Below are 15,555 nucleotides of genomic sequence, written 5' to 3'. Positions count from 1 at the left end.
GGGAGATAATGAGGAAGGTTTTCAATTTCAGTGAAGAATACCAAAGCAAGTATCTTTCATGAAGAAAAGCAGAGAAAAATGTTCAGTAATTCATGCACAACTTGAGCTAAAAAAAAAAAAAAAAAAAAAAATAAGCTTCTCTTCAGATAGGTCCTGAGGCTTGAGGAGAAAATGAGTTTTCCTAATCATGTGCTTCACGTAAAATAAAATGTAAAGCTGCACACATATATATGTTTGGTTTAACAGTGGACCCATTTTTTTTTTTTTTAAAAAGTGAGGCAAATAAAGGAAAACAAAACCAAAATACCTTCATCAACAAAGATATCCACCTGTAGCCTCTGTCCTTTTTACCACTGAGTGGGGCAAAATGTCCAATAAAATGTAAAATGCAGCATACGCAATCATGTAATCTAAAAACTTTTCATGATAACTTATTGCAAATTGCACTTGACAGTTCACAACAATGGAAAACTGGCCCCTTGTTGGTTCACACAGTCCTAGAGACCCAAAGTGAAGTCACCAGTAAAATGATCTGGATAAAAAGTTTGCAGCTGTGCTGAGCCAGCTGGCTCCACCCTCTGGGTGTGAGCCGACCCGGGACACTGCTTTGTCTTGTTCCTTTGTGGGACTCTCATCCTCAGGCAGGTAGTCTGGCAGTTCTGTGTTCTGTTCGACTTCCACAGGCGTATCTTGGAATGGGACCAGCATCTGATACAGAAACATGTTAAGAGTTACTACCAAATCATCCTAACTGACAAAGATATATACGTCTTAAGTTAAAGGTCAACTTTACTACTCATTCCAATCACCGTGTTTATTCTCAGGGGTTATATTCCTTTAAATCTTCCTCTTACATAAAGGTAGGCCCAAATGCTGAGCACAGAAAAGCAGAAATATACAGGAAAATTAAGATGCTTTTCTCCTGGGGCTCCAGGAATAAACGTGCAATTCTTACCTATTTAAAGAAAACAAAAGCAAGTTATCTGGCTACCTAGGGCCCCTGAAGGACCACTAAATCTCCTTTCTATGGGAAGACAAATACCCTAAAGAAATGCAGATTTGTTTTCCCTAGTGGCAAAAGTAGCAAGAGGCTAAGATTTTCACTATATTTACCTATCCATGGTGACCTTTATTTCTTACATTATTTTTTACATTACTTTTACTTACTTTATTTTTTACATTAGCAAAACTAAGGTTAGAAAGACAGTATTTAAAAACCAATGTAAGAAAAACAAACAAAAACAAAAACAAACAATGTAAGGGGCCCGGGGTGGCTCAGTGGGTTAAGCCTCTGCCTTCAGGTGCTCAGGTGCTCAGGTCATGATCGCAGAACCCCGCATCAGGCTCTCTGCTTGGCGGGGAGCCTGCTTCCCCCTCTCTCTCTGCCTGCCTCTCTGCCTTCTTGTGATCTCTGTCTGTCAAATAAATAAATAAAATCTTTTTAAAAATACTAATAAAAATAAAAAATAAAAACCAATGTAAGGGGGCGCCTGGGTGGCTCAGTGGGTTAAAGCCTCTGCCTTCGGCTCAGGTCATGATCCCAGGGTCCTGGGACTGAGCCCCGCATTGGGCTCTCTGCTCAGCGGGGGGCCTGCTTCCTCCTCTCTCTCTGCCTGCTTCTCTGCCTGCCTGTGATCTCTGTCTGTCAAATAGATGGATGGAATCTTTAAAAAAAAAAAAAAACAACAAAAAAAACCAATGTAAGGAAACTAGATAACCTTTACTTCCATATAAAATTAGGAAGATGTCTCCACTGAGATAAAGACACTCTGAAACCCACAAAATATAAGAACAGACTTTGAAATCCACGAAAGACTTCTATTTCTAAAAGGGTTAACTGTTAGCCAAGAAACATTAAGATAATCTGACCCAATCACACTCCTGTATATTTGGCAACTACAGCCTGAAAATACTAACAATCTGCTAGCCATAAAGAATAATTAGGAGTCAGTTAGGTATAAAGAAAACTAAAAGTATTTACCTCTTCGCCACTTTCACTTTTCACAACTTGCTGAGCCTTCATAACCTTGGTCGATGCTATTGCTGATGCCAAAGCCTAGGCCAGGATTAAAAGGAACAATTTTGAACAATGATTTGTTTACTTATAACCTCAAGGATATTCAGCCATTTAAAATACTAACCTCAGCTTTCAAATCTGAACGGATCCGCACCACACATCTTTGAACAGCCATTTGAAAAGTAAAGCTAATAACACCTTTAATTTTTAACAAAGCCTCTTCACAGAGATTTCTCCGAGACTGAAAAGGTAAAAAACAAAAACAAAATATTATTAAAATTGGCAAAATATTTTAAAAATTTGGCAAAATAATAAAAAGAAACAGATCAACTCAAACCACACAGAATTAGTCATCATGGGGGGCCACAGAGGAGTGAGGACGGGTAGCAAAAATCCCTATTTCAGTTCTACGGACTCATTCTTGAGGGCATACTGGGGTGGTATTCAGTCAAGTTTATTAAATTTTATAAGATCAACAGACTAATAATTCCCGCTGGATTTTTTTTTTCAAACTTCATTACCAATACTTAGTTTTAATAATTTTTATCAGAAATAAGTTAGCCAGGGGCGTCTGGGTGGCTCAGTGGGTTAACCCTCTGCCTTCAGCTCGGGTCATGATCTCGGGGTCCTGGGATCAAGCCCCACATCGGGCTCTCTGCTCAGCGGGGGGCCTAATCCCCCTCCCCCCTCGCCTGCCTCTCTTGTGATCTCTCTCTCCGTCAAATAAATTAAAAAAAAAAAAAAGAAAGCAGTTAGCCAATATTAATTTAAACCTTAATGCAAAATAATAATACAGAAATAATACAGACTACATATTACTAAAATAATAATACAGAATAATATATATAAAAACTGCTGAAAAGCAGAGGTTCTTCTAGCTTAAGGGTGAGCATACTATAGTCTACAAACTGTTTTTTCTGGAACACAGATGCAGGCATTTGACATTAGTCTGAGGCTAATGTCATACTATAGCAGAGTTAACAGATTTAAGAAAGACCATATGCCCTGCAAAACCTAAAATATTTACTATCTGGCCCTTTAAAGAAAAGGTTTGCTGACCTGTGCTCTAACTTAAAAGTCTCTGAGGATAATTCTGATAGACTGATGTTAGGATTAGTGTTCAGTGTATGACTCACTACTTTTTAAAGCACTTGGTATTTTATAAATATCACCACCTCCTTCATTTATTGCATTCTCAATGGTTACCACTGCATTCTCAAGGGCTAATACCCTCTCTTAAGTTGTCATTTTCCACTGACAACACAATAAAACATACCCCTTTCAATGTTTGATTCCTAGTAACACATTACTTAGACCACTAGTTATTCTATCTGTCTCATCTTGTCACCAAGGTCCAGTGCCCAAAACTAAGTGATTTTTTTTCAACTTCATCTCTCAGCAGACTATTCCCATCACTTCAACCATTATGACCATGGAGAACACAGGTGTGTATCTCCAAGAGGACTTTATTTTCATTTGCTATCAGACATATCCACTTGGGTATCAAGTCTCAAACATGGAATCCAAAGCAAAAATGGATTGAAAAGTAACTACAGGGGTGCCTGGGTGACTCAGTCTGTTAAGTATCAGGCTCTTAAAAGCCAATCTATAATTACAAAATCAATCTATAAAAATAGACTCAAAAAAACACAGATGATTAAATTAATAAGGAGATTAAAATTATTCCAACCATCTTCCGTAAGTTCAAATAGATAAAGTATAAATAAACATGTTAAGGAGATATAAAAAAAAACCCAAATCAAACTTCTAGAAATAAAATAAGGGGCGCCTCGCTGCAAAGCATGTAACTCCTGATTTTAGGGTCATGAGTTCAAGCCCCACATTGGGCATGGAACCTACTTAAAATAAAAAAAATAAAATAAATAATAAAATAAAAGTGTCAATGGTAAAGAAAAAAAAAAACACAGTGAATGAGATTAACAGGAAGTTAAACACTTGCAAAGGAAAAATTTAGCAAATATCAACAGAAACTAAAATGAAAGGAGAGGGGAAGAACTGAAGAAAAAAGAAAAAAAATGAGTAGAATATCAGCAAGCTGTGAGACTTCACATGGCTGAATATGTATAATAGGAATCTCTGAAAGACCAAGGGGAAGGGGGACAGAAACAATATTTGAAGAAATAATAGAAAAAAATTGTCCAAATTTGCTGTATACGATAAACCCAGAGATCCAAGAAGCTGAATAAACATGAAGAAAATTATACCAAGGAACATTATAAACAAACAGATCAAAAGCAGTGATGAAAGAGAAACTCTTAGAAGTAAGCAGAGTGAGAAAAATAAGATGTATTACATAGAGAAGAACACAAATAAGAAAACTAGAATCCCGAATAGAAACAATGCAAGGAAGACGACAGTGGAGCAATGTCTTAAAGTGTGGTGTTCAAAAAAAAGGAAAGAAAAAAGAAAAAGAAAAAAAAAATTCTGTCACTTAGACTTTCACACCCACTGAAAATAATCTTTCCAAAAAAAAAAAAAGGACTCCCGCAGACATACAAAGGAGTTAGAGACTTCAATATCTGACTTTCAAAAATGAACAGACTAGGTAGACAGAAAATGAGCAAGGAAAATAAGACTTAAACAACAGCATAAAGCAACAGAATTCAACAGATTTCAACACTTATGATACTCCAAACAACAGTGTGCAGATTCTCAGGGACATGTGGAACATTCTCCAGGATAGACCCTGGTAGGCCATGAAAGAAGCCTGTATATACTGAAAAGGACTGAAATCATCCAATGTTGTCAAATCACATGAAATGAGATTAGAAATTAATAACAGAAGGAAATTTGGAAAATTCAGAAATATATGGAAATAAAACAAACTCCTAAATAAGAACCAATGAGTCAAAGGAATCACAAGAAAAATAAGAAAATACTTTGAGAGAAATAAAATGAAAACACCACATACCAAATCTGATGCATACAGAGAAAGCAGTGGTTAAACAAAAATTTATAAGCTATAATAACTACATTAAAACAGAAGAAAATCTCAAGTCAGAACCTTAATTTCTAATTTAAGAAAGCCCAGAGAAAGCAGAGGATAGGAAATAATAAAGATTATGGTAGGGAAAAAATAGAAAAAAAAATTAAAACTAAAAAGTTGGTTCTTTGAAAAGATCAACAAAACTGATAATCCTTTGTGGGGGCGCCTGGGTGGCTCAGTGGGTTAAGCCTCTGCCTTCGGCTCAGGTCATGATCCCAGGGTCCTGGGATTAGCCCCACATCGGGCTCTCAGCTCCGTAGGGAGCCTGCTTCCTCCACTCTCTCTGCCTGCGCTCTGCCTATCTGTGATCTCTCTATCAAATAAATAAATAAATCCTTAAAAAAAAAAAAAACAAACCAAAAAACTGAGAATCCTTTTAGCTAAACTAAGAAAAACAGAAAAGGAAGACTCAAATTACTAAAATCAGGAATAAAAGGACATTAAGGCAAATCTGACTAAAACAGGTGCCTGGGTGGCTTAGTGGGTTAAGCCTCTGCTTTTGGCTCACGTCATGATCTCAGGGTTCTCGGATCGAGCCCTGCAGCAGGCTCTCTGCTCAGCAGTGAGACTGCTTCCCCACCATCTCTCTGTCTGCTTCTCTGCCTACTTATGATCTCTGTCTGTCAAATAAATAAATAAAATCTTTAAAAAAATAATCTGAAACAAAAGGATTATAAGCAAATACTATCAACAATACATTATGCCAACACCTTAGATAATCTCAATGAAATGGACAAATTCCTAGAAAAATAAAATTATCAAAACTGACTCCAGGAAGGAAAAATAGACCTGTAATAAGTAAGGAGATTAAATTAAAACCAGAAAATATCACACAAAGAAAGCTCTGGACCAAACAGTTTCACTGGTTAACTCTATCAAATGTTTATGGAATAATCAACACCAGTCTTCCACAAACTCATCCAGACACTTTGCAGTTCATTTTATGTAGTCAGTTATTACCCTGATACCAAAACCAGAAAAAGATACCACATGAAAGAAAACTGTAAATAAAACTATAAAATACCTTGTAGGAATACACACATAAAATACCTCAACAAAATCCCAGCAAGCTGAATCCAGCAGCATATTAAAAAGATTATATAGCATGACCGACTGGGATTTATCCTAGGAGTGAAAGGTTGATTCAGAATATGAAAATCACCAGGACGCCTGGGTGGCTCAGTCTGTTAAGTGTCTGCCTTCGGCTCAGGTCATGATCCCAGAACCCTGGGATCGAGTGCCGCATGGAGCCTGCTTCTCCCTCTGCCTGCCGCTCCCCCTGCTTGTGCTCTCTCTCTCTGACAAATAAATAAAATCTTAAAAAAAAAAAAAAAATGAAAACCAGCAGTGTAATACATGATATTAGTATTCATCTCAAGAATGAAAAGACAAATAAACACTTTAAAAATAGACAATAGGCATTTCTCCAAAAGAGAAAATACGTGATAAATTAAAGATACATACAATAAACACTACATCAACCACTGAAAAATGGCCAATAAGCGCATGTAAAGATACTCAACATCATTAATCACTAGGAAATCCATATCAAAGCCACGACAAAATAGAAACAAACAAACAAAAAAAACAAAAAAAACAGCAGCAAACAAAAGCCCACAATAAGATACTACTTCACACACATCCACTAGGGCCGCTACTAAACAACAAAAGAAATATATGCCGACAAGAAAGAGATGGAGAAAGTGACCCCTCATATGTTGCTGATGAGAATGTAAAATGGCGCAGACTCTGTAGAAAACACTCTGGAAGTTGGTCAAAAGCTAAACAAGGTTAATGTATCATCCTAGCAACTCTACCCCAGGAACAATTCCAAGAGAAATGAGGACATAAATCCACACGAAACTTATACACCAATGTTCGCAGCAGAATTATTAATAACAGCCAAAAAGTGGAAACAGCCCAAATATCCATCAACTGAAGAATGAATAAACAAAATATAGTACATCCATACAATGGAATATTACAAAGAGGAAAGATGGACAATACATGCTACAATAGGGATGAACCCTGGAAACATTATGCTGAAGTGAAAACCAGGCATGAAAGGTCACACAGCCTATGATTCCATTTATATAAAATGTCCAGAGAAGGCAAATCCATGGACACAGAAAGTAAATTAGGGATTATCGGGGGATGGGAGTAGTGACTGCTAATGGGTACGAGGCTTCCTTTTGGAGTAATGAAATGTTCTGGAATTAGACTATGGTGATGGCTGCACAACCCCATAAATATACCAGAAGCACGGAATTGAACACTCCAAAATGGTGTATTTATAGTATGTCAATTCTATTTCAATTAAAAAAAAAAAAAAAAAAAAAAAAACCATGGGATGCCTGGGTGGCTCAGTTGGTTAAGCGGCTGCCTTCGGCTCAGGTCATGATCCCAGAGTCCTGGGATTGAGTCCCGCATCAGGCTCCTTGCTCTGCAGGGAGCCTGCTTCTCCCTCTGCCACTCTGTCTGCCTGTGCTCACTCTCTCTCTCTCTCTGACAAATAAATAAATAAAATCTTTAAAAAAAAAAAAAAGTCTTTAAAAAAAAATAAATTAATTAAAAAAAAACCTGAAAGAATTCATTGCCAGCAGACCTGTTCTACTGTAAAAAATGTTAACAGAAGGAAAATGAAATCAGATGAAAATCCAGAATCTACACAAAAGAATTAAGAGCCCTGGAAATGGCAAAAATGTAGGTGGACAGAAAATACTTTTTATTTTAAAACATCTTAAAAGAGACTAATTTTTTGAAATCATAGAGACAGAAAGTGAAATAGTGGTTGCCAGGGGCTGGGGGGAAGGATGAAAGGGGAGTTACTGTGTAATGAGTATGGAGCTTTAGGTTTTACAAGATAAAAAAACTGTACATTCATAAGCAGTATAGAGGTGAAGGTTACACAACATTAGGAATGTATTTAATACCACTGACATTAAATAACAATGTTTTCTTTCTCTTATTTCTGGTATTGATAATTTGTGACTTCTCTTTTATTCTTCATCTATTTGGCTACAAGTTAATCAATTTTATTGATTATGTCAAAGAATCAGCTTTTGATTTCATTGTTCTTTCTCTATTGCTTTTCATTGCACTGATTTGTTTTGTTTCTTCTGCTTTGGACTTAATTTCTTCTTCTTTTTCTAGTTTCTTAAGATAGAAGCTTAAGTCACTGAGAACTTTTCTTTCTTGTATATAAATATTTAGGCATTTGGTGCTATTGAATTACCTTCTAATTATTTGTTTTACCGGCGTCCCACAAATTTTGATATTACATTTTCATTTTTGTTCAGTTTAAAATGCTTTATAATCTCTTGATTTCTTCATTGACTCGTGGATTATTTTAGAAATCTATTATTTAGTCTCCAAAATATTTGGTTGGTTTCCAAATAACCGTTTCTGATTTCTAATTTGTTTTTCCTTGTGCTAAGAGAACATACTTTGCATAAGTCTTTTAAATTTATTAATACTTGTTTTGATGGCCCACAATAAGGTCTACCTTGGTAAATATTCTACGTGTATGTGGAAACAATATTATCTTGTTGCTGGACAGTGTGTTCCCATAGATATAGATTCAGTTGGCTGTTAGTGCTATTTGAGTACATAAATATTTAAAATTGTTATGTCCTCTGATTAACCGACACCTTTAAGACAAAATGGCCCCGTGGGACTTATTCTTCAAGACTGCTGGCAAATGTCACTCAAGAAACTATTTACAGTAGTCCCTCTTCTCCATCTTATACATGGGAGATCCATTCTAAGACCCCCCCAGGGGATGCCCAAAACTGCAGAAAGTACCAAAACCTATACAGACTATGTTTTCTTCCTATACATACATATGGTAAGTTTATTTATAAATTAGGCTCAGTAAGAGATTAATAATAATGATTACCAAAATAAAATATAACAATACATTATAGTAAGTTACATGAATGTGATCTTTCTCTCTAAATATCTTTTTTTTTTTGGGCACCTGGGTGGCTCAGTGGGTTAAGCCTCTGCCTTCGGCTCAGGTCATGATCTCAGGGTCCTGGGATAAAGTCCCGCATCGGGCTTTCTGCTCAGCGGAGAGCCTGCTTCCTCCTCTCTCTCTCTCTCTGCCTGCCTCTCTGCCTACTTGTGATTTCTCTCTGTCAAATAAATAAAAATAAAAAATCTTAAAAAAAAAAAAATCTTTTTTTTTAAGATTTTATTTACTTATTTGACAGAGAGAGATCACAAGTAGGCAGAGAGGCATAGTAGGGGGTGGGGAGGAAGCAGGCTCCCCACCCAGCAGAGCCGGATGCAAGGTTCTATCCCAGGACCCTGTGATCATGACCGGAGCCAGAAAGCAGAGGCAACCCACTGAGCCACCCAGGCGCCCTTCTCTCTAAATACCTTATCGTACTATACTTACCCCTCCTCTTGTGATGATGTGAGGTAATAAAATGCCTACATGATGAGATAAGTAAATGAGACAGGCACTGTGATATAGCCTTAGGTTACTACTGACCTCCTGATACGTCAGAAGGTGGATCCACCGCTTTCCCACCCCATCTTATAAACCAAGTGTTTATAAAAGTCTTACCGTATCATCAAGACCATCTATGTGCAAAACCACTGTTTTGGCACGTTTGTTTGTAGTTCCCAGAAAAAACTGAGCTTTCCTTCTACGTGAATTCATTTCATTGAAACTATCACCATCTGCCATATTGGAAGACTGAAGAATGTCATAAATTTCAGAAGCCAGCAGTTTTGTTTCTCCTGGAGTCGTAGTCCTTGAAAAGAAACACACACAAATTAATTTGTCTTGTCACTTCTATTGATTCTGTAATTTTATCCCTTGACTTTGCAGAGCCTTGTTTTCTTCATTCTGATGCTTTGTTCAACTGAAAGGAAATTCCAGTGAATCCTAGAATACCCAACAACATAGAAAAAGCACCTAGCTGCTCAAAAGGTCTTCTAATTTCATGTCATTTTTTTTTTTAAGATTTTATGTATTACATACAGAGAGAGCATGTGCACATGTGCATGGGGCAGTGGGGGTGAGGAGGAACAGAGGAGAGGGAGAGGGAGGGGTTTTAAAGAATCTCCAGCAGACTCCTGGCTGAGTGTTGAGCCCAACACAGGGCTCAATCCAAGAACCTGAGCTGAAACCAAGAATGTGACACTTAATGGACTGAGGCACCCAGGTGCCCCAGGGTCTTCTAATTTCATTTTAAATCTGTGGTTCACTGAGATTCCAAACTTATCACTATAACCGTGTAACAGCATATTTAATCAAAATCATTAATTCAACAATCAACTAAAAGAATCAAGATAAAACCCATCCCTGAATTCATACTAACGTAATTTGAAAGTACCCTTTCCTTCAGAAGGTATAAAACATAAAAATCCAAAGGGAGAAAACAAATCAGGAGAGGATCATTCATGTTAAGAGTTACTTCAATAGGGCGCCTGGGTGGCTCAGTGGGTTAAGCCGCTGCCTTCGGCTCAGGTCATGATCTCAGGGTCCTGGGATCAAGTCCCTCATGGGGCTCCCTGCTCAGCAGGAAGCCTGCTTCTCCCAAGCCTCTGCCCTTCCCCCCCGCTTGTGCTCTAATAAATAAATAACATTTTCAAAAAAAAAAAAAAAAAAGTCTACTATTCTATAGATGTCTCTCTCACTTACATATATATACACTCACACATACACATGTATACTACAACCTTAGCCAACCAAACTAAAAAACTGATTTACAGGTTTAATCTACGGGACCTCTAAAACTTGCTCTAAGTCTTTGAAGTTCAAATTTAAAGTATATTTTAAAAGAGCAACAGTAGGTTTTTCATCTAATTTCTTATACTTAAATAATCTGTACAACATATTTTCAACTTCAGCATCTATGTGTTAAAAGAATAAACAATCTTAAGTTCATCATACGAATAAAATAGCCCTATAGAAGCATCCATGCTTAAACCTTTCACTGTTTCCAACAGAGCTAATATGCCAGTTAAAAATAGTTAACTACACAGCACTAAAGCATACTAGAAACAAGAATAATGCAACCTTATATTTTATAGGTTATAAAATATACAAAGCTTTTCTACATATATTATCCCATTTGGTCCTCAATCACTTTGAAGCTGTCACTGTAGGCTTTAGTAAGGAAACTGAGGGCAAAGAGAGTCTTTGTCTCAAGTAAGAGCTAGAATTCAAATTTTTACTAGTGAAACTGACCTCAAAGGAAGACCTCATAGGGAATAATTAACACAACTGATGGCAGTTAACATTTTCTGTTGTTTATTCCTAACTGATCAAATAAAAACAAGAAAAAAACCTCAGTCTCTACCTTATCATTATCAAAGATCAAGGGACCATAGTACTATCTTACCAGGCAGCTAACCCCATAACAAATATTTTAAAGATTCCGAAAAAAGTAAGATTAACAAAATAAAATTCATTCAGAAGCCAAGAAAACTAAGAAAAAACGCACACTGCCTTGTAAGTCAGTTTAGATGATTCTTCGCTGATACAATATAACCGTTAGTGTTTGGGAGGTACAGAACTTTTGGGAGCGCTCAAGCCAAAGAAACTGCAAGTTTTCTTTCCTGTGGTCATTTACAGCAGCTATTTATTGTTCTTGACCCTTTCGTGCCCTGGAATGCTGTGGGGGTTACCATGCTGAATTTATGCACAAGCTAAAAGCACCAGATGTGCCAGAGAGGCCATTTTTGATTAGGTTTTCCAACAGGACCCTTACAACTAATGAGTTCTTTCGAGGTGGGGAGAAGGGTTATAAACCAAGACTTCACATCCTACCCTTGCAGCTCAGAGAAACTAGTTGTGGCTGAGGCTGATGCGGGGAGTTGTAGACAGCTGGACTTCCTAGTATCCATCAGATCTTGCAAAAAACTGAAGGTGAATGCAGAGGACTCTGAAATGCCACCCAAGAGCCTTCTAAAATAAATACAAGTTTTGGGGGCCTGGGTGGTTCATTCGGTTCAGTGTCTGCCTTCGGCTCAGATCATGATCCTGGGATCCAGGGCCACATTAGGCATCCTGTTCATTGGGAAGTCTGTTTCTCCCACTCTCTCTGCCCCTCCCCCCTGCTCATGTGCCTAGGGTTCAGGTCAGGATCCCAGGGTCCTGGAATGGAGTCCTGTTAGGCTCCTTGCTCAGCAGGGAGCCTGCTTCTCCAACTATCTGCTGCTCCCCTTGCTTGTGTTCTGACAAACGAATAAAAACCTTAGAAAAGAGAAAAAGAAGACCCAGTTGGGCAGGGGGATGGAGGCACAAGCAAGGGTACAACTTCTATGTTGTTAGAAATTACCTCATCTGTATATCATGTACTGGGACACCTCTCCGTACTACCTGTGCCTGCATTGATTAAATGGCAAGATATAGAATGCCAATATAAGACAGGTATGTTGACAATTACTCAATTTATTTTAAATCAGATAAATTAGGGGCACCTGGGTAGCTCAGTTGGTTAAGTGCCTGCCTTCAGCTCAGGTCCCGGGATCCAGTCCCTGCTCAATGGGGAGTCCGCTTCTCCCTCTCTCTCTCTCTGCCCCTCCGCCTGCTTGTGCTCTCTCTCACACTCTCTCTCTCTAAATAAACAAAGTAACCATAAATTAATTAACTAATTAATTAAATGGCTACTCATTATAGTTTTAAAAGCAGTCAAGTCTAGTAGGAGATCAAAATACACAGTAAACTAAGATTAAGCCTCAAAAAGCACAGCTTTTTTGCTTTCAGACACAGTAGAAATATTGGAACACTTAATCTTCAATTTCTAGCCTTCTAAAAGGAAATCAGCAAACCCTAAGAAAGGAACAAAACCAGGGAATCCCAGGGGCAAGAGAATTCAAGGACTACAGATAAGTAACTTTGACTCTGTATGTTCCTTTTTTCTTACCTATAAAACTGTCATCTGTCAAAGCTACTTCAAAAGTTGTAACAAAATGAGACAATGGATATGAAAATCTTAGTAAGATGAAAGGTACAATTAAAAACCACCCATTTGCTAAAATTCAAATTAAATGGCTCTTAAGTCTCTAAGAAATATCTTGATAATGCTCAGGAAAATCTTATCAAAAGCCCTTTTTTGCCATGATATTTAACAAAGGTTCTTTTCAATAAGATAGGAATGAAGTAGCAAAAGAACTTTGTAGGGTACTATAATATTACTTTTTTTTTAAGATTTTAGTTATTTGACAGAGAGAGAGTGTACACAAGCAGGGGGAGCAGCAGAGGGAGAGGGAGAAGCATGCTCTCCACTGAGCAGGGAGCCTGAAGTGGGACTGGATCCCAGTACCCTGGGATCATGACCTGAGTCAAAGGCAGACACTTAACCGACTAAGGCACCCAGGCGCGCCCCAGTACTGCATACTTTCAAACGTGATTAATAACTTGTGTTGCTTTGCTAGCAAATCAATTTACATATACCTCACAGAACTTCATACAAGGTAGGATTTTCTCTTTTTAAAGATATGATTCATAAGTACCATATTTATCAATATTCTAAATAAAATTTGAGCATTTTCCTAAGTACTATTAATATCAGTGTTTAAGAATAATCCAAGAACACTGACCATCAGAACATTTCCGGACATACAACCCACAAAAGCATGCCTTCATATCAGAATAAAAATTTCAGTAAAATGATATACTGACAATCAGCATTCATTTAACAGGAAGATCCATTTTTCTACTGCCTTAGGAGACACCCTTTATTGTACTTACTTCTGTATAACATTTTGCAGACTTAACATCATCCCCAGTTCTCCTTTCATCTTTTCTCTGTTAGCACGGCATTCTGCCAAGTACCGAAGAGCCTACAGCAAAAACAGTGACAGGTTAATTCACAGCTCCAGACTATTCAAAACTAAACCAGTTACTAACCTACTGCAAGAGGAAAAAAGAGTGAAAAATAGGTTTTTGTTTTTAGAATCCACTGGTTTTGAAGTGTTTAGAAACTCTTCTTAAAATGTGATAATCAGGGGCTCCTGGGTGGCTCAGTGCGTTGAGCCGCTGCCTTCGGCTCGGGTCATGATCTTAGAGTCCTGGGATCGAGCCCCGCATCGGGCTCTCTGCTCAGTGGGGAGCCTGCTTCCTCCTCTCTCTCTGCCTGCCTCTCTGCCTGCTTGTGATCTGTCAGGTAAATAAATAAAAATCTTAAAAAAAAAAAAAAAATGTGATAATCAGAGCAGTCCCCTAGGGGAGAAATGATCCTTTGAGCTGAAGCGGCTGAATCTGCTCTTTGAAATGATGGCTCCTAACTTATCTGCAAGGTCAAAATTAGGTTGTTCCAGCTTCCTTTTCGCCACTTCACCTTGACCGAGATAGAAGGAACCACATTCTATTTATTACTTTCAGGGAGTAGTCCCAGTAGCCACCATTTCCCTAGACGCTTTTTACGTATTAATTAAAAGAAACTGCTGAGAGAGGCAAAGCATACAACCACCTTTACAGAATGAACTGTTTCTAGTTTTACACTTCACCTTTAAAATGTCCTTTTTTTACTGAAAAGCAAAAGATAAACTCACACAAATTTCTATTTTGGGAGCTTAACTTCTATGGTGCTTTTTTCTTAAAATGTAAAGTACACTTTTTAAAATTTATTTTTTATTGACGTGTGATCAAAAATGTAAAGTACATTTTGCAAGTATTTCTTTCACGTTCTGATTCTTTAGGGATTTCATTCCTAATCACTCATCATTTACCGAAGACTTTGGCACCTGCTTCTCAGGGATAGGTCTGTGAACTACATCACCCAAAACTCTGCCGTCTCAGCCTACTGACCTTCACATTTTCTCTTGGTCCTCTACGCTACATTTCCCAATGAAAATGGTACCACCTACCAAATCACAAATTCAAAGACCCCTCTCTGTCTATAATCTCCCATAATTTCTACAACTTCTCCTAACTTTGATTTTCATTTCAGTCCATAAAGGATTAACTGCTGTGGGAACTGCCTCCCTCCACAAAAAACTAACAAACAGGACAATATGTCTTAAACATACTGAACAAGAGGCAGCATAGGACTGTGACGTCTGAGAGAAGAGAAGTGATGAGGAAGGCCTTGTAACTGCCCCCACCTTACTGCTCTGGAGGCAGTGTTCAGACTAGCACAGGGAGCGGGAACCCAAAAGGAGCCCAGTGGTCTTGCTGAGTTACAGATGCAGAGATCAGAGGTGGGGAGGTTAGGGTGGTACAGTTTAATAAAAATAAATATTTGGTCTTTGCCCATTTCCTGGTGTAGAACTCCTAAAGCCCTTGTAATTTTCAGAGTGACAGCAGTTTCTTTTGTTACTCATAAGGCAGCCTTTTTGATCACGCCAGGGTTTATTTAAAAGAAGTGAGCTGGTGAGGGTTGATGGGGGGGAGGGGGGTTGGGAGAGGGGGGCTGGGATTATGGACATTGGGGAGGGTATGTGCTATGGTGAGTGCTGTGAAGTGTGTAAACCTGGCGATTCACAGACCTGTACCCCTGGGGATAAAAATATATTATATGTTTATAAAAAATAAAATTTTAAAAATAAATAAATAAATAAATAAATA

General features: G+C 37.9%; 1 protein-coding gene across 2 annotated transcripts in view; it reads right to left on the bottom strand.

Annotated features, from left to right (window-relative positions):
* Nucleotides 1-111: 111 nt before the first annotated feature.
* LOC111155416 (armadillo repeat containing 1) overlaps nucleotides 112-15,555 on the bottom strand; it is a 25,851-nt gene continuing 10,407 nt past the window's right edge. For both annotated transcript variants that reach the window (XM_022515553.1, XM_022515552.1), the window contains exons 3-7: nucleotides 13,738-13,829; nucleotides 9,598-9,787; nucleotides 2,142-2,258; nucleotides 1,982-2,056; nucleotides 112-708 (exon numbers count right to left, since the gene is read on the bottom strand). In XM_022515553.1, coding sequence (XP_022371261.1) covers nucleotides 517-708; nucleotides 1,982-2,056; nucleotides 2,142-2,258; nucleotides 9,598-9,787; nucleotides 13,738-13,829 — 666 coding nt within the window. In that variant the 3' untranslated portion in view covers nucleotides 112-516. The remainder of the gene's footprint in view (nucleotides 709-1,981; nucleotides 2,057-2,141; nucleotides 2,259-9,597; nucleotides 9,788-13,737; nucleotides 13,830-15,555) is intronic.

This window comes from Enhydra lutris, unplaced genomic scaffold, assembly GCF_002288905.1.
Source record: "Enhydra lutris kenyoni isolate GAN:26980312 unplaced genomic scaffold, ASM228890v2 scaffoldscaffold41, whole genome shotgun sequence".
NCBI classification, from domain to species: domain Eukaryota; kingdom Metazoa; phylum Chordata; class Mammalia; order Carnivora; family Mustelidae; genus Enhydra; species Enhydra lutris.
This window is presented reverse-complemented; position numbering and strand designations above follow the sequence as displayed.